Genomic DNA, 24,688 nt, shown 5'->3' with positions numbered 1-24,688 from the left:
ATTTTATTTATTTATTCATGAGAGACACGGAGAGAGAGAGGCAGAGGCAGAGGCAGAGGCCCATGCAGGGAGCCTGACAAGGGACTCCATTCTGGGTCCCCAGGATCATACCCTGGGCCAAAGGCGGCACTAAACTGCTGAGTCACCTGGGCTGCCCTGTCAGTTTTTTATTCATTTATCTTGAACTTCTATTAATAGGTGCATACATGTTTGTGATTTTAAGTCTCCTCTTGAGAGAATGTCATTTATTTATCATTATGAAATGTCTCTACTTATCATTGAGAATATTCCTGGTCTTGAAGCCTACACTTAGTTCTGATAATACTAGAGCCACACAACTTGCCATTATCAGGGTATACTTTTTCTACTCTTTTATTTTCACCTTTTCTATGTCTTTATGTTTAAACTGTACTTTTATAGGCAGCATTTATTTGGGTCTTGCTTTTTCCCTCCATAGCTTGAGAAACTCTACCTTGTAATTGAAAGCAATGGTATGGTGGTCTTTATTATGTTGCTCTTTGTTTTCCCATCTGCTTTTTTTTTTTTTTTTTAACCTTTTACTTAAATTCAATTAAGTTAACATATATTATTAGTTTCAGGGGTAGAATGTAGTGATTCATCAGTTACATATAACACCCAGTGCTCATTACATCAAGTGCCCTCCTTAATGCTCATCACCCAGTTATCCCATCCCTCCACCCCCATCTCCTCCAGCAACCCTCAGTTTGTTTCCTATAGTTAAGAGTCTCTTATGATTTGCCTCCCTCCATCTGCTCATTGTGTTCCTCTGTACACCTTCTCCCTTCTTCTGTTAACTGAGTTCTTTTAGTATTTCATTTTATAATCTCCATCGGCTTTTTATCTGTGCCTTTTTGTGTTACTTTTTAATGGTTACTCTAAGGTTTACAATGAGCATCCTAAACTTATCATAGTCCACTAAGAATAAATAACATACCACTTTATATTTCACAATGTAATAACCTTATAACATCTTAATTCCATTTACCACCACAACCTCATATTTTGCCCTATTGTTATCACGTATTTTATTTCTATATACATTATAAGTCCCATCTTATAATGGTATTATTTTGCTTTAAACAGTCATATGCCTTTTAAGAAAATGAAGGGAAAAGAGCTAGTTTTTTATCTTTAGCCACATACTTATCATTTCTAGTACTTTTTGGTCTTTCCCATAGATAGAGCTTCTATCAGTATCATTTTTCCTTTAGCCTACAGAACTTCATTTAGTACTTCCTATAGTGGAGGTCTGTTAATGATAAGTTCTCTCAGCTTTAGTTTATTTGAAGATGTATTTATTTCACTTTTCTTATTTGAGGGATATTTTTGCTAGATGTAGAATTCTGTGTTGACAGTAATTTTCTTTCAGTGCTTTAAATATATCCTTACATTGTCTTCTGACCTCCATTGTTTACAATGAGAAGTCAGCCATAATCATATCACTATTACCCTTTATGCAATGTGTCATTTTGTTCTGCCTACTTTCAAGATTTTATTTTTATCTTTGGCTTTCAGTATTTTGACTATGAGGGACCTAAGGGTGGTTTTCTTTGTACTTATCCTGCTTGGGACTCACTGAACTTCTGATAATACTATATGTTTTCCACCAAATTTAAGAAATTTTGGCCACTATTTCTTCAAATCTCTCTCCTCCTCCTCTATTTCCTTCTGGGATTCCAATAGGATACATATATGTATATGTATATACATATATGTATATGACGTGTTCCCAGAAGTCAAGACTCATATTTTTTAATCTTATTTCTCTCTGATCTTCAGGTTAGATCATTTCAATGGACTCATCTTCACATTCAGCCCATCCAGTTACTTTTCCATTCTGATATTTTTCTATTGTTTCCATTTTTCTGCTTAGATTCCCCATCCATTAAGTCAATATTTTCTGTAAGTCTATAAATATATTTATAATAGTTGCTTTAAAGTCATTGTCTGCTACTTTTAACATATGGGTTATCTCACTGGTATCAGCACTCCTTTGGAATCTACCTCCCTGAGCCAAGGTCAAGAAATTGTCCCCAGCCAGAGAGCAAGGATAAACACATGACTCACATTGGGTGCTTTCTTTCCCTCAGGAGTCACTGTCCTGAGGGAATGTGGCACATGTCCAAAATTATAGCTGTTTAAATGGGAGAGCAAGTCCAGTATGGATTGTTCCATCATGGCCAGAATATAAATTCCCTATACCAAGGCCTTTAAAAGTTATACATAGTGTGCTGCATTTTAAAATTCATTGCAGAAACACACACACACACACAAACAACAAGCCTAAAGTAAAGCCTTTTGTAAAGGAACCTTTTATAATGTAAATATCAGCCCTGTATGGAGGCACTGGGTTGGAAGAAATCTGAGGTCCTTCCCGCACAATATATGAGAAAGAGATTTTTCAGAAACAATGTAGAAGTTACTTTGTAGTAAAGCAGGTTATACCTTGTACCGTGTAAGAGAAACTGCCCTCCTCACAGCTTTGGCTGCTTAGAAAGCCATGGGATCTTGTCCCTCTGTGATACAGTCTAGCGTGAACAGATAAGCTAGGGTCAATCAGGTTCCTTCTCCAAGAATTTGAACTGGGACTACTGAGAGAAGTGGTGATTGGATGGAGATAGTATGGAGATGTTTCTGAGTTAGAGAGAGGCCAAAGTGGCATGATGGGCTGGAAACACACTAAAGTTATGAGGGAGCAGAAACCATAAAAAAGTTGGCTGTTTGGGAAATGAAAATAAGGAATGAAACATAGTTGCTAAGAGAAGAAGAGAGGCTATGAGAGATACAGAGAAAGTAATTAGTACTTAATCTGTTTCAGAACCAATAGTTTTCCAATTCTGATTCTAGGCTACTTATATATTTATAATACTCATCCTCAAACCCCCACATATAACCTTTCTCCCTTTAGCCAACCCTCCTTTAACTTGAGATAACTTGAGTTGAGCCTCTGTTCTTTGCAATTTAAAGAGCTTGACTAAAATTTGTGTGCCTTAGAGTTTGCCAGGCTCATAAAGAGCAGAAGTAGGAATGCCTTGGGCAATCCAGGCAAAGGAACAAAATCATTAACAAAGATACAGAGACTTGTAACCATGTGTCTGTCTAGAGATCAGCAGATTCCCCCCTCCTTTTTTCTTTCTTTCTTTCTTTCTTTCTTTCTTTCTTTCTTTCTTTCTTTCTTTCTTTCTTTCTTCTTTCTTTCTTTTTTTTTTTTTTTTAGAGAGAGAGAGAGAGAGAGAGAGCCAGAGAGCACACACAAAGGAGGGTGGAGTGGGCAGAGGGAAAGGGAGAGAGAGAATGTTAAGCAGGCTCCACACCCAGTGCCAACCAGTGCCAGTCCCACCTCATGGGGCTAGATCTCACAACCCTGAGATCCTGACTTGATTCAGAAGCTTATAGACTGAGCTACCCAGGCACTCTAGGATCAGCAGATTTTTTTTTTATCCATTTATATTCCAATTTGTCTCGAAGCAATATTTGAGGCTAAATATATGACACATGAAAAAATTAAGTAAATAAGAAAATGGATGTGAGGTAAAAATAAAAGTAGGGAAAAAAGCTTAACATCAGTAGTAGGGTCCCTACATAATTATTATTATTTTTTAAAGATTTATTTATTTATTTATTTATTTATTTATTTATTTATTTATTTATTTATTATAGGCATAGAAGGAAAGAGAGGCAGAGATTCAGGAGGAGGGAGAAGCAGGCTCCATGCCAGGAGCCTGACGCGGGACTCGATCCCAGGACTCCAGGATTGCGCCCTGGGCCAAAGGCAGGCGCCAAACTGCTGAGCCACCCAGGGATCCCCCCTCAACACACACATAATTAATAGAATGAAGCTGCTTTGACTAAGACAAAGGCCTGAGCAGCTTCTAATGCAGGCCCAGAAAGAAAAGCTAGCATTCAGAGTATTGTTATACATACCTTTCCATCATGCATTTATTTACTCATCAACTGATTCATTCAGTCATTATTCATTCATCCAGTATTTATTAAGCATCTAATATGTACCAGATCCTAGGATGACAGCTAAAGAAGAACCAAGGCTGAGTTGGCCCCACCTCTAAGAGTTCTCAAATCTAGTGACTCCATGAGTGGTACAAAGTGTTTTGAGATACAGACAGTGAAAAAGGTTGACAACAGCTGTGTCCTTTACTTGCTTCTTACATACAATTCTGTCTCAGTGATAGGGAAGACTGAACGCTCCATACAAATCCCTAACTGGCAGAAAACAATTTCATGTCACTTGCTTACAGCTGGAGCCAGAGAATCAAAATTACTCTTCAGCATCAGCTTGCAGGCTGCAAAGCCTAGGGATAAGCACAAGAGCCCTCTGCCATTGTTATTCGAGTACCTGGCATGTACTGAGTACTAACAATGTGCTAGGTTCTACAGTAAATAGGAGGAGACCAAGTTCTGGCTGCAAATGCTCACAGCTGTTTTGTAATCTGATAATTGTGCATGACAAACCTCAGACTATAACTCTGAAAATAGCATGACTATAATCATAACAAAATGGAACAGCCATTGGCAAAATTTGTTTTCTAGTTATCACTTCCAGAAGGAATTCCATAACACTACTACGGGAAGAGAAGAGAAAATTCTCTCAACTTCCTGCCACTAAACCTCTAAATTATCATCATCTGCATCCATCCCTTCCTCCTTTCTTTTCTCCTGTTACAGTGTTCTGTCTCCTGTCCACAACCAATCCACCCTCTCCTCCTCAGAGACTTGGCTGTAGTCAATATTTTATGTCTCCTGATTCTCCTTCTTCTCTATGCCAGGGTCCCTCCCCTTAGCATTTAACATATTCAAGTCTTACTTTCATCCCTAAATAAGTAAGTAAGTAAGTAAATAAATAAACAAACAAATCATTGTCTATATAGTCTTTACTTTCTTTTTAGCTCAATTCAATCTGGCTTTTAACTGGAAAATTGTTCTTTCTGGGGTGCCTGGGTGGCTCAATTGGTTAAGTGTCTGCCTTTAGCTCAGGTCATGATCCCAGGGTCCTGGGATAGAGCACCACATAGGGCTCCCTGCTCAGTGGGGAATCTGCTTCTTCCTTTCTCTCTGCCCATCCCTCTACTCATTCTCTCTCTCTAATAAAAAAATAAAATAAAAAAGAAAATTGTTCTTTCCGAGGTCCCCAGTGACTTCCTAATTATTATATCTTTTTTTTTTTAAGATTTTATTTATTTATTCATAAGAGACACACACAGAGAGAGGCAGAGACATAGGCAGAGGGAGAAGCAGGCTCCATGCAGGGAGCCTGATGTAGGACTTAATCCAAGGACTCCAGGATCACACCCTGGGCCAAAGGCAGGCGCTAAACTGCTGAGCCACCCAGGCATCCCCTAATTATTACATCTAATGGCTCTGTCTAGTTCTTATCTTCATTGACCCCTTAGCATCATGTGACACAACTGACCACATATTATATAAACACTGTAAACTCACTATAAACACTCTTCTTTAGGACATTATTCTTCCTTGTCTTCTATGTATGTTCTTGTATACCTTCTATTCTGTGATGTCTTCTAACTTCTCTGGTCACTTCTTATCCTACATTTTGAACTATTCTTCCTTTGTACAAGCTTTATTTTTATTTTTTAATTTATTTTTAAAGATTGTATTTATTCATTCATGAGAGACAGAGAGAGAGAGAGAGGCAGAGACACAAGTAGAGGGAGAAGCAGGCCCTATGCAGGGAGCCCAATGTGGGACTCGATCCTGGGACTCCAGGACCATGCCCCAGGCCGAAGGCAGGTGCCAAACCGCTTAGCCACCCAGAGATCCCCTATTTTTTTATTTTTTAAAAGATTTTATTTATTTATTCATGAGAGACACAGAGAGAGAGAGCCAGAGACATAGGCAGAGGGAGAAGCAGGCTCCATGCAGGAAGCCCCATGTGGGACTTGATCCTGGGACTCTGGGATCATGCCCTGAGCCAAAGGCAGAGGGTCAACCACTGAGCCACCCAGGCATCCCTCTTTTTCCAAACTTTATTTTTTTTTTAATTTTTAAAAAGATTTATTTATTTATTTATTTATTTATTTATTTATTTATTTATGAGAGAGAGAGAGAGAGGCAGAGACACAGGAGGAGGGAGAAGCTGGCTCCATGCCAGGAGCCCGACACGGGACTCGATCCGGGGACTCCAGGTTCGCGCCCTGGGCCAAAGGCAGGTGCCAAACTGCTGAGCCACCCAGGGATCCCCTGTCCAAACTTTAGATCATGGTACTCCTCCTAGAAGTCTTCCCTCATTCCCCCAGAATCAGTGTTAAGAAAACCTATAACAGGCTTTTCATAACACTCTATGCTACTTTCCAATCACATCCTATCATTCACCCAATAGGCATTTATTGAGAGCTTCTGATGTGATGGCCACTGTGTTAGGAGCTTGAGAACAGTTGTGAGCAAAAACATCCATAGGTCCTACTCTTGAGGAGTTCACAGTCTAATAGGAGAGACATACAATAATCAAATAATTACACAAACAAGTAAATAAGTACATACTAGGATGCAGGCTAAGGAAGAAAGGATCAAGGTATATTACTACATAATAGAGGAAACAACCCTATCTTCATTAATAGGGCAGCAGCATTGGGGCAGGTAATGCGGATTGATAATTGGTCTGAAATCTTAGGAGTACATATGTGAGGAAGGATTTGAAAAGTGTTCCAGAAAGAAGGAACAGTACATAGAATTAAAGTACAGCTATAATAGGGTAAGAGTGATAAAATTAAGGCTTAGAGATCCCAGTGGGCCTCAGCCTATATAGGCCCCTGAAAGGTTATCTAAAAAATTTGTCCCTATACTAAGAGCAATGGGAAGTCACTGAAAGGTTCTGAGTGGGAATGACATAATCAAATGGACAGTTTGAAAAAATCACTTGATGTAGCTGTTGAGAAAGGATTAGAAGGGGTATGAGTAGATGAGGGCAATACCAGTTACAAGGCTTTCACAGCACTCTGGGTGAGAGATGATGTAGGCTGGGCTAAGGAGGTGGTAGTGAATATGAAAAAAGTGGTTTGATTTGAGAGATATTTAGGAGATAAAGTGACAAAGGATCATATCTAGGGCTTGAGGAAGATAAGAGGTGTAAGGATGACACTGAGGAGAAGGGTTATAAGAGTGTGGATATCTTACTTTGAACATATAGAAACACTTCAACTGCTCTCAGATTCTGCTCAACTCCTCTTGTCCTTTCTTCTATGGGATCCCAGGCCCAGTCACCAGACTCAAAATCTCTGAATCACCTAAGATTCTTTTTTGGCCTTGCATGGATTCTTGCCAATTTTCCCCTAACCTAGTCACCCTCATCAAGATCATCAGTTCTAAAAGTATCAACCATGAGAGACCTCTGGAGAGACCATAAAATGATCTAAAAATGCAAGCCTTTTCTTTGGCTCTCCTAGACAAATGATGCAAAATTCCCGACTGATTTTTTTTTTATGGTAACTAACTGAGTTATAAAGAAGTACTAAAATTTGTTAGTCATAAACTAAAATTAGCTTTTAACTGGAGTTCACAGAAGACTCTAATTCAGTTCTCTACTAAGAAGTCTGGCTGCCAGGCAATGTTTGGCAACGTTGCAAAACTCCTCCTGCACACATACACATGTAGCCAGTTGGAATTCTCAAAATTTTCAGGAAGGACACTCTGTTATTGGGGCATTACCGGTGATGTTTTGAGCTGTTCATGGTTTATGGTGCCTGACATTCATGCATTTTAACTACAAATTATGATTCATGGAATTCTATCAGCACCAATTTAATATGCCCTGGGCTATTTGATTAACCCTATGGAGTAGAAGGATACACCTCTGACTTTATTTCCTGTCACTTTCCTCCTTCCCTTCCTTGCTGATCCAGAACATGTATAGCAAGCTTCCATCTTAGGAACTTTACACTTGCTATGTCTGTCTGGAGGCTAACTTGTTCATTTACTTCAGGTCTTTCTCAAATGCCACCTTTGTCAGGCCTTCTCTGATGACTATATTTAAATCATAATCTTCTGGTTTCCTGAACTTCCTACTCCATTTCCCTGCTTTATTTTAATCCTTGATACCTATAAGCATCTGATAAACCATATATTTTACTTATTTATTTATTGACAATTTACCTCCAACTAAAAGGTAAACTCCATGAGAATAGGGATTTTGGTTTGATTTGTTTAGTGCTATATCACCAATACCTAGAACAGTACCTGGTATATAGTAGGTGATCAATAAATAATTGTTGAATGAGAATGACAATTTATATTATCAGAATTATTGACCTCTTAAATCTCTAATGCCCAGCTCTTGAGGCATGGGTATATGTGATTCAAATTTGAATCATTCATAGCCCTACTGCCAAAGCAGATATAAACATGAACCCAGAACCAGAACATGCTTCTACAGTGACATTTTCTTGTTATTACTCCCCACTAGTCTCTTCATCCCAGGCTTACCCCTTCCTATCCCTCAAACACTCAGATCAAAACTTCTAAAGAACAGCTCCAGACATTCAGAACTCATATTCAATTCATGTTCAGAATTTAATATATTCCAGACATTGTGCTAGGTTCAGGGGACTCGTCAATGAATGAGACAGACATGATCTTTGCTATCACTGAGTTTATAGTCTCAGGGGGCTACCCTATCCTGCCTCCAGAAAGGAAACTTAGGGAAGCCTTGGTGGCGCAGCGGTTTAGCGCCGCCTGCAGCCCAGGGTGTGATCCTGGAGATCCTGGATCGAGTCCCATGTCGGGCTCCCTGCATGGAGCCTGCTTCTCCCTCTGCCTGTGTCTCTGCCTCTCTCTCTCTCTGTCTCTATGAATAAATAAATAAAATCTTTAAAAAAATAAATAAAAAAAAGAAAGGGGACTTAATCCCTTATAGAATATGACAACCAGGCTGAGACCTGATGTATGGCCAGGAAATGAAGAGACGTGAGGCAGAGTGGCATGGAACAGGTGGCAGCAGACAGAAATGATTATACCAAGCAGGTAGAGGAAACAGGAGTTTCAAAGGCCTAGAGGAGAGGAGTGTGTGGATGTCACCTTCCAGGAAGTGAGGGCAGTTCAGTGTGCTGGGACTGTGGAATTGTCACAGAGCGATGGTGGTATTTGAAGTAGGGTTGGTAGAAAGGCTAGACCTTGCAGGCCAAACAAAACAAGTCAGAATTTTGGGATTTTATCCTGAGAGCAAGAGGAAGCCATTGAAAGGTCTGATCAGTGGAGTGAGATGAACAATGGAGTTAAACTCTTCTCTGTCCCCTAACAAGCTCAATCCTGACCTTCCCTCTCCACTACAGGCATCCAAATCATAGATACCTCCTTCCTGAAGCTTTTCTGCCGCTTCAACCTCCACGTCTCTCTTCCTGCCAGCCCCAGGGATCCCATCCTCTTTTATCTTTGTGTGCCTATGTTCTGTCTCCCCCACGGGACTGAGTTTCCAGAGGAAAGGAGTAACTTCTCAAACCTTTCTAGACTGTCCCAAGCCCAGCTCACCACTGACTCAGATTGCCCTTCGCTGAGACAAGAGACTGAAGAGTACAACCTAGCACAACCCAACCTTTTCTAACACCCACACACCAATATTTACACAATAGTAAAACAACTCCTCCCTCCAGAGGGCAGCGCTGATGTGTACAGAGCCAGTTGACCCAGGTTTCTGTTTTCTGTCTGTTGTCACCTCTCTCTGCTCTCAGTGAAACTAGCCTTTAATGTCTCCCCTAATGGGCTGAAGAAACTGACCCCAAGCTTGTTCAAACTATAAGTGCTAGAAAAGATAAATATAATCTGCAGTGACAGGAAGAAGCGGTTACCTGGGGGTAGGGGGCTGGGGAAAACTGACTGGGAATGAGGCACAAGGAAATTTGGAGGTAGAGGAAGTGTTCTATATCTCAGTTGTGGTGGTGGCTCACAACTGTATACATTTTTCAAAATTTGTCAACATGTACAACTAAAATGTCCATCTCACCATATGTGAATCAGACATCAGTAATGCTGAATTTAAAACAAACTTCATGTAAATTAAGTCAGTAGGCCCAAGTACAACACACTGAGTTTCAAAACACAGCTCAACCCCAACATAAAACTAGGGCGTGGCCATGCAGGAATAGCAGCCTCTTCACCGTTGCTGAGATTTAAGAAAGATGAGTCCACTTGCTATGGAAGGCCAAAGAAGCAAAGTAGCAAAGGCTAATAAAGAGAAGGCCAGACCAAAATATGTAAGGTCACAAACAGGATGGACACAGGTTTGCTCTCCAAACCTCAAAATACCTACATCTGAATGAGGGAAATTTAGAATAAATAAATAGAAGTCCTGCTTCACAAACCTAGAAACTGCATATTAGCTACACAGTGATAACTCATAAAGGGCTTGGAAAAGTGAATTTTTAAAGGACTGAGTGGCAACCACAGAGGGATCCTTGAGAAGCCAGGTCTTACCTCACCTTCTATCAAGAGTGATGCTGGGGGTGAAAATAGAACTCTGTACTTGGTGGTTGAAGGGGCCAACTCTTGGGTTTCCTATGAGAAGGAATGACATCTGGCCAGGTGGCAACAAAGACCCAATGTTCACATGGCTGAATGGGTCACAGGACTGGTCCAGGGGCTCAGAGCAGAGAGAGACATATGAGGTTCCAGAAATAGTCAGGGGCCAGTGTTTGGGGTGTGCAGGTGTGTGAGGTAGTGGCGTGGGCAAGAATGAGAGAAAGGTCTCTCTCCTCTTCCTCTTTACCTGATCTCTCTCTCCTGAAAAGTCACCCAGCACAGAAAATCTAAGCCAAATTCCTGTACATAATCTGTTCTGTCTGCTGTACAATTCTCTTGCACTCCTTCTGTGGGTTCTCAAAGGCCTGTGTCCCCACCTAGCCCAGCACTGGGAATCCAGCAAAGGTCTAGAAAAAGAATTTCTTTGGAACAAGAATGTGAGGGCAATGAGGGACACATGAGTCAGGGTGGGGGTTAAGGAAGACGGGTTGGTCAGAAGGGTTTGCGATATGAGTGGAGAGAGGAAATGGAAAGATGAAAGGAGGACAAGTGAAAGGGAAGTAGGAAATAGTGGGTCAGGGGCAGTGTGGGAGAGGGAGCTAGGATTAGAGGGAGAGAGGACAGGGTTAGAGGTCAGTGGGAACACAGGCCAGGGGTCACAGGGAGAGAGAAGTTTAAGGGTCAACAGAGAAAGGACGATGAAGGATCAATAAAAGTATGATCAGTGGTCATTGGTGGAGAAGGGCAGAGGTCGTTGGGAGAGAGCAGTCGGGGTTTGTGTTACCTGCCTACGAGGCGGCTGTTTCTGGGGCATCTTGATAGACGCAGGAAACACCTCTACACTTGGAACACCTACAAAATGCTCTCTTTCCTGAGGACAAGTAGTTTGTCCCCTCGATCACGCACAGGAAATCTGGATTCTTTGTCACTCAAATTCCCAATCGCAGGGGTTCTTTGGGGACAGCCTTCGTTGTGGGTCCCCGCGCCCTTGCAGTATAGAATCTGCTCCTCCCTGACGCGGTTGCCCAGCAACCAACCGTTAGCCAAGGCGCAGGCGCCTCTGACGCCCCCTCCCGGCTCGAGGGAGAGGCGGGGCTGCGCGCTCGGGGAACCTCCGGCTCCACAAGACCCGCCCCCTCAGGAATAATACGACCCGCGCGCGGCAGCTTGCATTAGAACTCCCGCATGTGGGAGGGGCTAGAGCAACCAGGCACCGCCTCCTCATGAATAATGCAAGTTCAGGCGGTGTCCCGGACCCGGAAGTGGAGTTGCCGAGTCACCGCAGTGGCTGAGCTGCTGACAGGAGGCGGCGGCGGAGGAGGAGGCGAGGCAAGACCTGCGGCTCGGCCCGGCCACAGCCGCGGTAGCACTAAGGCGAGCCCACGGAGCCACGCCGGTCTTAGCCAGCAGGCGAACCTCCCGCCCCTCGCCCGTCCCTCCGTCTGTCCCGACACTTGCCCGCCCGACTCGTCCCGGGCGGCCTAGTCTGCACCGCCCACCCGACTCCTGGGGCCGCCGCCCCGCGCGGTCCCGTCGGCGTCCCTGGCCGCGCCCGGCCCCTGGCCCGCTCGCCCGCCGGCACCATGATGGAGGAGATCGACCGGTTCCAGGTGCCCACCGCGCACTCGGAGATGCAGCCGCTGGTGAGGGGGCGGGCGGCGGGCAGGCCAGGACCGGGAGGGGGCGCTGCCCGAGGGCGAGGGAGGGAATCAGGCCCTGGTGACTGCGGAGGGGGCGCCTTGGGATGGGGCAACGCGAGCCTTGAAATCGCATCGCCGGGGGAGGGGGGCTTGCAGGACGAGAACACAAGAAACCCGTGGGAGAATACGCGGGGTGACAGAAAGGGGCCTGTAAAGGCTCAGGGCTCTGTCAGCAAAGACAGGCCAAGGGAGCTTCGGGGAGGACCGTCGGTCGGAACGTTTGGGGCACAATGGTGCACACTGCTAGGGGAGGCCCTTAACTGGGAAAGGAAGGGAACTCTCTTGGGGCCCCGCCGCCGGCAGGCCCTGGGGGCTGCGTTGAGAGGTGAGGAGCCGCTTAGCCCTAGAGGCCTGTGATGCTCAGAGCGGGGGAGGGGGCCAGGAGCAATTAGGCTAAAAGGGACTGGGAATAGACTGGCAGAGGAGGAAGGGGGCCATCCCTCCAGTTAGCTGGATACGGATGGGAATGCGGGTCTGGGGCCGAGGGGGTCGGTGCAGGACCCCTGAATGCTGTTCTTCTCCGGAGGAGAGCGCAGGGAGTCTTAGGCGTAGGGGGTTGCTAGAGCCGGAGTCGCGGAGGAGAGAGCACCGCGGGGAGGTGGAGAAACAGGGGCGCGGATGAGACAGCTCGGGAACCGACAGGAGAGGGGGCGGGGTCGCTCTGGAACCGCCTGTGCCCACCCTTTCGGAAGAGCCCCCAGCATCTTCGGCCTACGTGCATTGAGTCTTTGCTGGGCGCCCATCCTGCTGCCAGTCCGCGGTCCCGGAGTCTGGGAGGAATGATGTCATCGTTGCCGGCGCGAAGGGGATGGAAAGGGGAGGGCGACGCGGGCGACCGAGGCCAGTCGTGGGGAGACCATGCGCGGTGGCCACCGCTCAAGGGGGCTGCCTGACGGGCTTGTTCATTCGGCTGTGGGCAGCGGGGCGAGAGGCGCCGCCAAGGCCTAGGCAGCTGGTACAGGGAGAGGGGGAAGGGAGGGAGTGCCCAGCTCTGTTCACTTTTCCATCTCCCTTCCTCCTTGGAACCCGAGCGGGAGCTGGAAGGAAGGAAACAGGGCAGGCCAGGACCCTGAAGGTGTGGATGCCCTATTCTCTGAGCTCTGCTGGAGCTAAACAGAGCTCTCCAAAGCTTGAAGATCTGGAGCTCCCTAAGGCTCCTCCTTCTATGTTAGGCAGAGAGGTGAGGAATAGGTTCTATTCCTAGGCCCTTGGGCCCCTGGCTAACAGATGTGCTTTGTAGCTTCCTGAGCAAGTAGTTAACCATTACAGCAGACCAGACAGATCTTGGCAGGGACCCATCACCCACTCTAAGCCACACCTTTTGGGGGAATGGTAGACAGAATCATTAGGAACCACCTAGCAGGAGACAAGTGGCCTTTTCCCCTTTTTGTGATTACTTAGTTCTAGAAGCCCAAACAGAGATTTACAATAGCAGGAGATGAGTGGCCTTTTCCCCTTTTTGTGATTACTTAGTTCTAGAAGCCCAAACAGATTTACAAAAGTATACCATAATATTAAAGTGGGGAAAGAGATCCTGATGGACTTTTTTCCTAGCCCGATGCCATCATTGGAATATTTTGGGGCCAGAAAATCCTGGTGAGAAGTCTGTCCCACGAACTTGAAGAACTTTAGGCTGGCTGAAGAGAACATTCCTTTCTAGATTATCTTTCCAGCCTGGCTTGTCAAACTAGATTGCCCTTCCAGTTCTAACCATCTAATCAAGAATCAAAAGGGAGGGTGGATGAAGTAGGAGGAAGAGGTCCAAGTGAGTCAGGAGAAGAAAGCAATGAGTTGGTTCTTGCCTCCCATCTGGGGTTCCTAAGAAGGTAGGCAGTAGTTGTCCAAGGAAAAGGGGGAAGGAATGGTGTCACAAGGCCTTCTTAGTTGTCCTTGGTGCCTTTATTATCACCTGAAGTTCTCAAGGATAGTTTGAATAGTGACCCCAAAAGACTCCTGAGGTGCTTCTGGTCTGTGTGACTCTGGAGTAGAAATGTTTATGCAAGGAGGCACTTATCAGAAAAGCTGTGCCTGCCTTCAGACCCTCTCCTTGAAGGCTAAAGGAGCCCTTTGCTGCAGGAGGATACTTTGTTGAGGTTAATGAGAGCCTTTTGGAAGTGGCAATACAGTCATCCTTCCATTTGGAGGCATAGATGTTGCCCTATAGATCTCTACCTCTTGACCTCTGTTCCCAGATTGAAGTTTAGAGGATCCTCAGAACTCCTTAAATGCTCTGTGTATTACTGAGACCATCAGACTCTTGGGTGGAGTTTCTGGAAGAGCCTTTGTTTCAAGGCATAAGGAATCAAAGTGGTATACCACAGAAGAGAAGGGCAAAGTGGCTCTTTAGAGGTATTTGGGTAGACCATAAAAACTAGGGTCCCAGGCTTGGACTCAACTGTGACCTATTTCATTTTTTGCCTTTTTTTTTTTTTTTAATTGAGACCTCTAGGAAGTCTCTTCTCTTCTCTGGACTCAGTTTTCTCATTTATCAAACAAAGACAGACTATCTCTTTAAAATTTAAACAATAGCTCCTCACCCTGTCTTCCCAGGAATATCATAGAGAGCTAATATCACTGTTTTAGCTAATTTATTCACCAAATATTTATGTAGTATCTGCTCTGTTCCAGATATTACACTAGGTATTGGGGACACAGTAGTTAGCAACACAGATACAGTTTGGTAGAAGTTTTATTGTTCATGCTCACTCCTTCGGTGAGAGCCCCTCTGAGGGCAGAGTGGGGGCTGTCTCCGTTAGCCATAATGGAAACAAGACAATGCTGATATCAGCATCTGGCCCACACTGTACCAATAGAGGCCTGTTACAGGGACTCCATCATTAAAGAACCCTCCCTAGCCTATAGTGGTTGGAAAGAATCCAGAGGGCATTCTTTACTTGAAAAGCTCTAGTTCTAGGGGAGAAGATTTTTATTTTTTTCTTATTTACTTGAAAGAGAACCTCAAGCTTAAAAAGGGGGCCTAAGGGAGTGGCAGGAGCTGGGAGAGAAGGCACAGCCAGCAGATCTGGGTGTTTCTAAGGTGCTAATTTAAGCATTAGTTCTCAGCTAAGTGGGAGGAAGAGGAAGAGATCCCTGCCCTGTTGTTGCTGCTGCTGTTGCCACAGCTGCATGGAGCCTTCTGTCTGGGGTGGGAGTTTGCCTGAAAGGAGTGGCTTCCCTTCTTTTCCCATCACAATTATTTAATTGGCCTGGCTGCATCTCAGCAGCTGAACCAGGCCTGGGCCTATCACTGAGAGCTCCCCAGGGTCTCTTCCTGTCTCCTTATGAAAGGAATGAGAACTCCTCTTGGAGACATAGTCCCCATGCTCCACTCCTGCTGTGTTCATCTCCTAGACAATCCTGAGTGTTTCTGAGCACTCAGATTTTCCTGAAGAAACTGCCAGAGATAGGCACACTTTGTACTCAGTTCTGTGTCCCAGCCACACATGCACCTCACTGATCTAGGGAAGCTCCCAGATGTCCAAGGCTCTCTGTAGAGCAGTTGGGTTGAATTTGGGCTATTGTGTAAGTGAGCAAGCAGGAATAGGTTTTCTGGCCCTATTTGTTCGGCTGGTTTGTGCAGCCTCACAGTCTATGTCTTCTCTTTGGCTGCAATTGGAGAGGAAGAGATTTGTTGCAAAAACAAGAACAAAACAAATGGAGCTTTTAAGGACTTAATTATGTCAGGCAAACATCTTACCTCTTGTGTTTTCAGAACCTAAGAGACCAAAAAAAAAAAAAAAGAATACGGCACCAGATGGGGTCTTTGTATGTCTGAAAGAAATGCTAGTCTGTCCTCCTTGAAACCCGTATTATCCATTAACTCATTTGTTTAGTTCATGAGCATATGCTCATTTCTGGGTACTTTAAGGATAGAGACAAGTGAGATTTCTCTAATAGGTGGCCAGGAAAAGGATGGGCTCAAACAGCTATAGGAAGCTTTTAGATATATGTCAGGGGAGAGTGAAAATCAGTGGAGGGTGCTCCTGAGAAATAGTGACACTGCCCTTGGGAGAAGATGAGGAATGCTGAAGTTTGACCCCCTTTGACCACATGAGTTTGGAAAGATATCCCAGACTCCTCTTGCCTGTTGACACTCGGAGATGGGGATGGTCAAGGCAGTAATTCAGTGAGTAGGCCACAGTAGCTCCTGAAAGTGGCAGAGAGAACATTGTAAAGATAGCAGGAACCCACAGTGAAAAACTGACCTATATATATTCTTTAGTCTGGGAGCCTTAAGTCACCTTCTTGTAATTAGATGGCTTTTCAGTTTAAGGGTAAATTCTCCTAGTGGGTCCATGTGGCTTATGACCCAGTAGTATTTCTCAGGTTCTGAGAAGAGGCATATCCTTCTCTCTCTTCTAGTATTGCAAAGTGAAGATCAGGTTTGCTCAGGCCTCCCCTTTCTCCATTACTACTCCTCTCTTCAGTCAACAAACACTAAGAAATGACTTTCTGCCAGATGTTGTGCTGGGCTTAATAACACAGAATCTTACTTGCTTCAGGGATACACACAGTCAGGATGGACTGAGGTAATGCAGGTAATGAGCACTGCACGAAGTAAGAACCAGACCAAGAAGGGCCAAAGGAAAAAGGAAGTGCTCTCATCAAGTGACCAGGGAAGGCTTCACAGAGGAGATGCCGCTGAACTGGTGCTTAGATGAAGACTAGTAGCTTGGCAGATCAAGAAGATGAGGTGAGGGCAAGCATGCCAGCCAAAGAGCATGGAGAAGAAACAATTGAATGCATGAAGGGTTTAATTAAGGGAATAGCACGATCAAATTTGAGTTTAGGACTATCACTCTAGTAGCAGATGAGAGATGGGAAAAGGTGAGATTGGAGGGTGGAAAACTAAAATGGAGGTGGTGCAGTAAAAATCCAGGAAAGAGATGATGAAAGCTGATACTAAAGCAGCAAGAAAAGAGGGATCCTTATACAGATACAAATAAAATAGAATAGGCAGTATATGGTACCTGTTTGGAGGTCTGGGGAGAGGTAGGGAGTCAAGGATGACTCCCACGTTTCCGGGATGGATATCTGGAAGGCAAGAGGCACCATCACGACCCCAGGAAATTGAGGGGGGCTGTTTGTGTACTTCTTGGCTTCAGGGACTGCTTATATGGGAGAAAGCTGCTGTTTTTTCTTGCTCTGCTTTTGAAACCGCATTCTTGGGGTTATGAGGGACTCAGGAGTCCTGGAAAGTCCTGTCAGAGTGATACTGGCCCCCAACAGCCTCAAATAGGATACTGAGAAGCGTACTCACCTACCAGTGACTACTTTTCCCCTGAAACCTGCTTTGATGAATGCAAGTGAATTGGTGGCAACAAGGAGCCAGTGGTGCTGCTTTGTTGTTGTTGTTGTTGTTGTTGTTGTTTCCCAGCAGCACTTTGATGAAGGAATAATAAAATCCTTTGTTGGCTAAGAGAGTGTTTTTATGTTGCAGTTTCTGGCCTGGCCTTTTACCATCATCCTGGTTAAGCTTATAACGATTTTCTCTCTAATTGGTTGAGCTGGGCTCTTGTACTGATTTCTTTCTTTCTTTTTTTTTTTTTTTTCTTCTTTAAAGATTTGATTCATTTATTTATTTGAGAAAGAGAGCGTGTGGAGAGAGGAGCAGAAGCATACTCCATACTGAGCCCCACATCAGTCCCAGGACCCCGAGATTACAACCCAAGCTGAAATCAGGAGCTAGATGCTCAACTGACTGAGCCACCCAGGCACCCCTCATTGATTTCTTTTAGGATAGATGTGTGAGTTACTGCTTCACCTGCAAGAGTCAGAATGAAAAAGGATACATAACCCTTCTTCTCTGATGGATACCAGCCTGGAAAGCTCCACTTAGTATAGAAGCAGTTTCCAGGCTGCTGTCTTCCAGGCAAGGTGTGCCAAGGGAGCAGGCTTCTGGAGTGAGATTGCTCAGAGGTGACTTGTCTTCTTAAAGGCTCTAAATTCAGCCTTTTAATCAGGGGCTTCCATGGGTAGTTGGGTGTCAAGCTGAATCATTTCCAGCCCCCTGCTGCTTTTGACTGACTGCTGCTCAGAGTGAAAAGAAATGGAAAACAGGGGCACCTGGATGGCTCAGTAGATTAAGCATCCAACTTTTGATTTTTGGCTCAGGTCACGATCTCAAGGCCAGGAGATTGAGCTGTGCATCAGGTTCTATGCTCAGCATGAAGTCTGCTTGAGATTCTCAATCCCTCTTCCTCTGCCACTTGCCCCCATGCTCTCACTCTCTCTCTCTCTCAAATAAATAAATTTTTAAAAAAGATTTTAATTTATTTATTCATGAGAGACACAGAGAGAGAGGCAGAGACATAGGCAGAGGGAGAAGCAGGTTCCCTGCAGGGAGCCCAATGTGGGACTCGATCCCAGGACCCTAGGATCACAACCTGAGCCAAAGGGAGACATTCAACCACTGAGCCACCCAGGCGCCCAATAAATAAATTTTTCATAAAAGAGAGAAAGAAAAGAAGAAAAAGAAATAGAAAACAGAGCCTTTTTCACTTGAATCTGATTCACCTCAAGGACTCTTCTCAACTTGAAAGGGCAGATGGAGCCTTGTATCTAGAAAGGATATAGGAGACTTATCTTCTTGGGCTTAGCTGCTTCATGCCTTCCAGCAGACCCTGGGAGAACAGGTGCAGGGAGGCCCAAAGGGAACAGGAAGAGGAGAATCAGGTTAACAGTAGATACCCAGAGATGCTGGCTGAAGGAAGCAAGAGGCGTGGCTCAGCAGGCTCTCAAGTCATTGTTTCCTAAGGAGATTCTACTGGGAATGTGGCCATCTGGGCCAGAGAAAGGAAGGAAGGAAGGAGGCAGAGCTGGGCCTAGCTTTGTATCTGGCTCTGTGCTGGAGTTCAGAAATTGGCACATGACCCAAAGCTTCACTGTGGGGCAGCCAAATGAACTCCTGAGCTCTAGAAAGGGACTCTGGAGTGGGAAAGTCCACTAGAAAGGAGGCCAGAAGGTCTGGCCTTGGGGACTGGTAGACAGGGGCCAGTAGGAGTTCAATCTAGGTCTTATCTTCTTAGGAGCTGGTTCAAGGAGATATATATTTGTTGTTGTTGTTGTTGTTGTTGCTGTTGTTATTCAGCGATGTCAAATTGAGGATCAGTTGGTTGTGGTTCTTTTTTTTTTTTTTTTTTTAATTTTTATTTATTTATGATAGTCACACAGAGAGAGCGAGAGAGGCAGAGACACAGGCAGAGGGAGAAACAGGCTCCATGCACCGGGAGCCCGATGTGGGATTCGATCCCGGGTCTCCAGGATCGCGCCCTGGGCCAAAGGCAGGCGCTAAACCGCTGCGCCACCCAGAGATCCCTGGTTGTGGTTCTTGAGGATCAATTTTAAGTTTCTATGATGATGATGATGTGTGTGTAAGCATAAGAGGGAACTAATGGCCAGAAAGGGTATTTGACCATTCTAACCCTGAGGAGTGTAGCTATGCCAAAGGCCACACCCAGGCAGAGGTGAGTCCAGCTACTGTGGTACCTGATCTAGTTTTACCTGTTTTCACCACCAGACTCTTGGCTGTCATAACCAGAGTCTACCCCAACTATTTAGAAGAGGTAATTTAAGATTTGTTGAATTAACTTCATCTAAATCATATGAGAACCATATATATTTTACTATGTAGTTAACTTAAACTTAATTATATACAAGTTATAAATGATTTATAGTTCCCCATATTAATTCTGAATTTTATCCTTGTAAAGGAATTGGTGAAGCCCTCAGCCAAGCATGGCTTAGATGAGCATTTCCTATAGTATAATTCTTAGAAACATTGATCCTTTGAGATACTTTATGGGAATAAAAAGGATCTATAGACAAATTCCTTTGGGAAACACTACATACTCTATCCTATCACAATGTTTAATAGTGTTTTAAAGGCTCTGAGTAGTCCTGCAATATAGACTTTCCAGCTTTGTTTAACCCAGTGTTTCACAAGCTTGTGTAACTGTGGAACCTTTTTTCATGTTTCATCTATTAACATCATATAGAACCAATGTGGTTTACGGAATATTCTTTGGAATGCTTTTCTCTTAGAAATTAGTCTCAGGACACCTGGGAGAGGTAAGGCATCTTACTTTTGGTTTCAGTTTAGGTCGTGATCTCAGGGTCATGATTGAGCCCTGCATGGGGCTCCATGCTCAGCATCCAGTCTGCTTGGGATTCTTTCCCCTCCTCTCTGCTGTTCCCTCTGCTCTCTCTTTCTCTCTCTCTCTCATAAACAAACAAACAAATAAAATCTTTTTTTTTTAATTTATTCATGATAGACATAGAGAGAGAAAGAGGCAGAGACACAGGCAGAGGGAGAAGCAGGCTCCATGCAGGGAGCCTGATGCGGGACTCAATCCCGGATCTCCAGGATCACGCCCTGGGCCAAAGGCAGGCGCTAAACCACTGAGCCTCCCAGGGGTCCCCTAAAATCTTTTTTAAAAAAGAAATTAGTCTTTCTTCTGATTCAGTCTAGATTTATAGTCTTCTCAGTTCTTTTGAGCCTGTTTTATAACCCATACCATTTTGCCCCATGCTAGTCTGTAATGGGATATTGTTGCTTTGTGTCAGGGTCTGGACTTATTGCTATCAGTAGGAAGTTCTTAGTGAACTTGGGTCGATGTAAAAGCAAATCCATTGTACTGTGTCAAGTTTTTCTCATGATAATGTTAAAGGGGTTTTACTTCCCTTTAATTCCCTCTACTAAATGTTGGTCTGGTGAAACCAGTATTTTTACCATTAACTTTTTTTTTTTTTTTGACAGCTTCATTGAGATATTGAGACATAATTCACATACTGTACACTTTACCCATTTAGTACTTTACTTTGAATCTTTGTGTGGCTGCTGCTAGCCTCAGTCCTGTTTCTCCTTTGTAGCTTTGGGCTGTGCTCTGCCCTTTTGTGTTCTGCTACATAGGAGAGAATATAAAGATTATAGTCATCAGAAAGAAATCTCTCATCAGAGGGAACCTTATCTCAATTGGGATTTAAGCAGAAAAAATGATTCCCTGATTAGGTAGGTGCCTCAACACTTCCTCTGTAGTACCATTAAATGTGCCCCCTGGTCACAGCAGATTAGGAGGCATTCCCACATAATCATTTTACACTCCCTATTCCATGGGCTATATAAAGCATGAATGATAAGCAGGTTTCACCCTTTATGTCAATGTCCATTGATCAGTAGTGGCTGTCTAGATTGTTAAGGTGGATTCTGAGGAAGAATCCTGGTTCAGTTAGAAAGAGTGACATGGTTGATTTGCCATGTCTGCTATGGTCTTCAGCAGGGAAAATGTTGTTTCTGTTTGCCATTCCGGCACCCCTGAGCCCTGAGACACCATAGTTATCCTAGGCAAAGAACATAGGAAAGGAAGAATCTTGGAGATGTTAGCCAGCTCAGCAATATGTTTCACAGAGGGTCTGGAGTCTTATGATATGGCTCTTTAAGAAATGAATGGAGAAAACTGATCTTTCCTATCCTCATATTCAACATGGATTTTTGAAGTATTGACTTCATATAAAGTTAATAATCCTTTGGAAATAGGCCAGGCAAGAGGAAGTAACCTTGACTCTGCTGAGTGAGTAAGAAGAAAAAAGAGGCAGATTTAAGAAGAGACCTCATAAGTACCATATAAGTAGCTGGCCACACTTCAGATGAAACTATAAGCCCTTGACGAAAGGATCAAGGAGAAGGAATAGGCTACAAGAGGAGACCCTTAAGCCAGCAGTTGCTGGAGAGGAAAGGCCCTGATGTGGACTATACAGCCTTAGCACTTTTTTTTTTCCCCAGGCAAACTAGGCCCTGCATTTTCTTTCTAACCATTTTCCCAGAGACTGATTTCCAAATCTCCAGTTATCCTGGCTGCTGTAATGAATTCTTTGAGTATTTCACCCCTGGAACTAGACCTGACCTTTCCATGTGATCTGACTGGTGCAGATTACTGTGGGGCAGCCGCTATCCATAATATTGATATTGTACTTCTATTATCAGTTGAGGTTTCATGATCATATTTTAATAGTTGTACCCATTGCTATATTGAACTCAACATACATCTGAAATAGGTAGACCTTTGCCTTTGCAGTGCAGAATCAAGGCAAAAACCTGGAATCACATCGTGCGCTGGGCTGGCTGCTAATACAAGTAAGGGTCCACTGGTGCCAGTGAAATGGTGGTTTCATATTTATTAGAAACTATGCCACATGTATGTAATTGATTCTTACTCCCAGAGAGGTAGCTGACTGAATTCAGCAATATGGAATTTGAAACTAGGTGAGACTGTGTGATTGGGTAGGCTAGGGCAGACCTCCAGAGAGCCAGTGCATATGTAGACAGAAAACTTCATATAAGTCTACTATGTGACTTAGCCATGAGCAGAGCTAATGTGCTGTTGAGCAGCATTCAGGTCCTAGGAGTTGAGGATCTTGGAGGTGACAGGTCAGTGCTGTCTAAAGTCCTATGTTCTGGGCAGCCCAGGTGGCTCAGCGATTTAGTGCTTGCCTTCAGCCCAGGGCATGATCCTGGAGACCCGGGATCGAGTCCCATGTCGGGCTCCCTGCATGGAGCCTGCTTCTCCCTCTGCCTGTGTCTCTGCCTCTCTCTCTCTCTCTCTCTGTGACTATCATAAATAAATAAAAATTTAAAAAAAAAAAAAAAAAAAAGAAAAAATAAAGTCCTATGTTCTATGCTGATACTATTATTCAAGAGGGGAAGTGAATGGAATGAAGTAAGGAGTCAAAACCAGGACCCTCATGCTCTCTTGTCTATTAGTATCTTTAGGCCTCCTCTCCTCTTTTTTTTTCATTATGTTTATTTAAGTAATCTCTGTACACAACATGGGGCTCAAACTCATGATCCTGAGATCAAGAGTCACATGTTGCTCTGACTGAGCCATAGGCACCCCAAGGCCTCCTCTCCTCTTAAGAATTCTTTCCCTGGGGGATCCCTGGGTGGTTCAGTGGTTTGGCGCCTGCCTTTGGCCCAAGGCGCGATCCTGGAGTCCCGGGATTGGGTCCCACGTTGGGTTCCCTGCATGGAGCCTGCTTCTCCCTCCTCCTGTGTCTCTGCCTCTCTCTCCCTCTCTGTATCTCTCATGAAAAAAAAAATTAAATTAAAAAAAAACATTTATCTCCCTACTCCTCCTCTGCCTGTCCTATTCCTGTGTATCCTTCAGAAGACCATATAAACTGCCTTTCTTCAGGAAGCCTCCCCTGACTATTCTTGTAAGCTCTCAACCATCCCCAAAGCCTTTATAACCTCTAGCACATAACTTGATACATATCCTAAATTGAGGGTCCACTTTGATGTGCTATGTTGTGAGTCTCATCACCCCAATGCCTCTTTTTAACTCCATGGCAGATAGTTCTGCCCCCAGAACTTACAGTCTGGCAAAGAAGAGACTTACTGTCATGAAACAGAACTACAGAAGAGTGTAGCTGGTTTTGCCAAAGATGAGTAAAAAAGGAGACAAGGTTGGGAGGTGATTCTATGGATGGCACCAGTAGAGACCTAGAGGAAAATGAGTAGGTGGGAGTTAGTGAGTGGAATAGAAGATACATGTGGGAATTGTGGGAGGTTCAAGGGAGTACATGGATTGGGGCACTCATTCATTATTCAAAAAAATATCATTGTGGAGGGTGCCTGGCTGGCTTAAGACAGTAGAACATGTGACTCTTGATCTCAGTGTTAGAAGTTCAAGCCCTACGTTGGGTGTAGAGATTACTTAAAAATAAAATCTTAAAAAAAAAAGTAATGTTTGAACTCAGGCCACAGAATGAGAAGAACCTTGAATGCCCTGACAAGGAGTGACTTGCTGCCACTGTTCCGCAGTGAGGTGGAGGCTCCCAGATTTGGTAGTCTAAATCCCTTACAAATGGACCCTTCTGCATCCTCTCCCTTTGCAGCATTAGGTAAGTTTTCTGGAGTGAAGTACATAGGAGAACGTAGGAACGCTGGTCCAGCTTCTCTCTCATAGGTAGTATAACCGATGACAGTGCTACCAGCTTTGCTATAAGGCTGGAGGCACTATTAATAGAGTTGTGACGTATAATGTTTAGCGAGCAATTTGACTCTCCTGATGAAGAGCTTCTACCTGAGTCTTCCAACATTCTATGACTTGCACACATCCTCCTGGAGATGGAAAAAATATCTGGAGCTCTTGGAGGGAGGAGAGTGCCAGCCTGGATGTCTTGTTCTTTGTGTATCAGGCATGGGGTTCACATTCTCCTTACCACAAAAGCCAAATGCTACAAGCTATTCTGTCCGGGGACCGGACTGCCTCTAGTGGGACAGCCAGTAGCTACATTGGCATATAGATTGCAATAGCTAGTGAGAAGGACCTCTGTTGAACTGTTTGCAAATCCCAAAGGTGTTGCATAAGGATTTCAGCTTCCAGAAAGCCCTCTCTGTCCTCGGCTGTCCTGCTGCTTTCAGCGCTGGCTCAGAGTATATCATAAGCTCAGAGAAAGGCCAAGTGGAGGTAATGACATGGGGAGGT

At 44.3% G+C, this 24,688-nt stretch overlaps 2 protein-coding genes across 18 annotated transcripts in view; one reads left to right on the top strand and one right to left on the bottom strand.

Annotated features, from left to right (window-relative positions):
* DNAI1 (dynein axonemal intermediate chain 1) overlaps positions 1–24,688 on the bottom strand; it is a 124,618-nt gene that overhangs the window by 49,146 nt on the left and 50,784 nt on the right. Inside the window, exon 2 of one of the 12 annotated variants that reach the window (XM_072841720.1) lies at positions 23,597–23,700. The exons of 8 other annotated variants lie outside the window; for them this stretch is intronic. In XM_072841720.1, the coding sequence (XP_072697821.1) occupies positions 23,597–23,602 (6 nt within the window). In that variant the 5' untranslated portion in view covers positions 23,603–23,700. Of the gene's footprint in view, positions 1–11,287; positions 11,533–23,596; positions 23,701–24,688 lie in introns of those variants that run through there. 3 more of the 12 variants (XM_072841713.1, XM_072841717.1, XM_072841718.1) reach the window with 3 other exon arrangements.
* FAM219A (family with sequence similarity 219 member A) overlaps positions 11,678–24,688 on the top strand; it is a 51,571-nt gene continuing 38,560 nt past the window's right edge. Inside the window, exon 1 of one of the 6 annotated variants that reach the window (XM_072841748.1) lies at positions 11,678–12,146. In XM_072841748.1, the coding sequence (XP_072697849.1) occupies positions 12,087–12,146 (60 nt within the window). In that variant the 5' untranslated portion in view covers positions 11,678–12,086. The remainder of the gene's footprint in view (positions 12,147–24,688) is intronic. The other 5 variants (XM_072841751.1, XM_072841749.1, XM_072841747.1 and 2 more) reach the window with 5 other exon arrangements.

Source organism: Canis lupus, chromosome 10, assembly GCF_048164855.1.
Source record: "Canis lupus baileyi chromosome 10, mCanLup2.hap1, whole genome shotgun sequence".
Lineage (NCBI taxonomy): Eukaryota > Metazoa > Chordata > Mammalia > Carnivora > Canidae > Canis > Canis lupus.
This window is presented reverse-complemented; position numbering and strand designations above follow the sequence as displayed.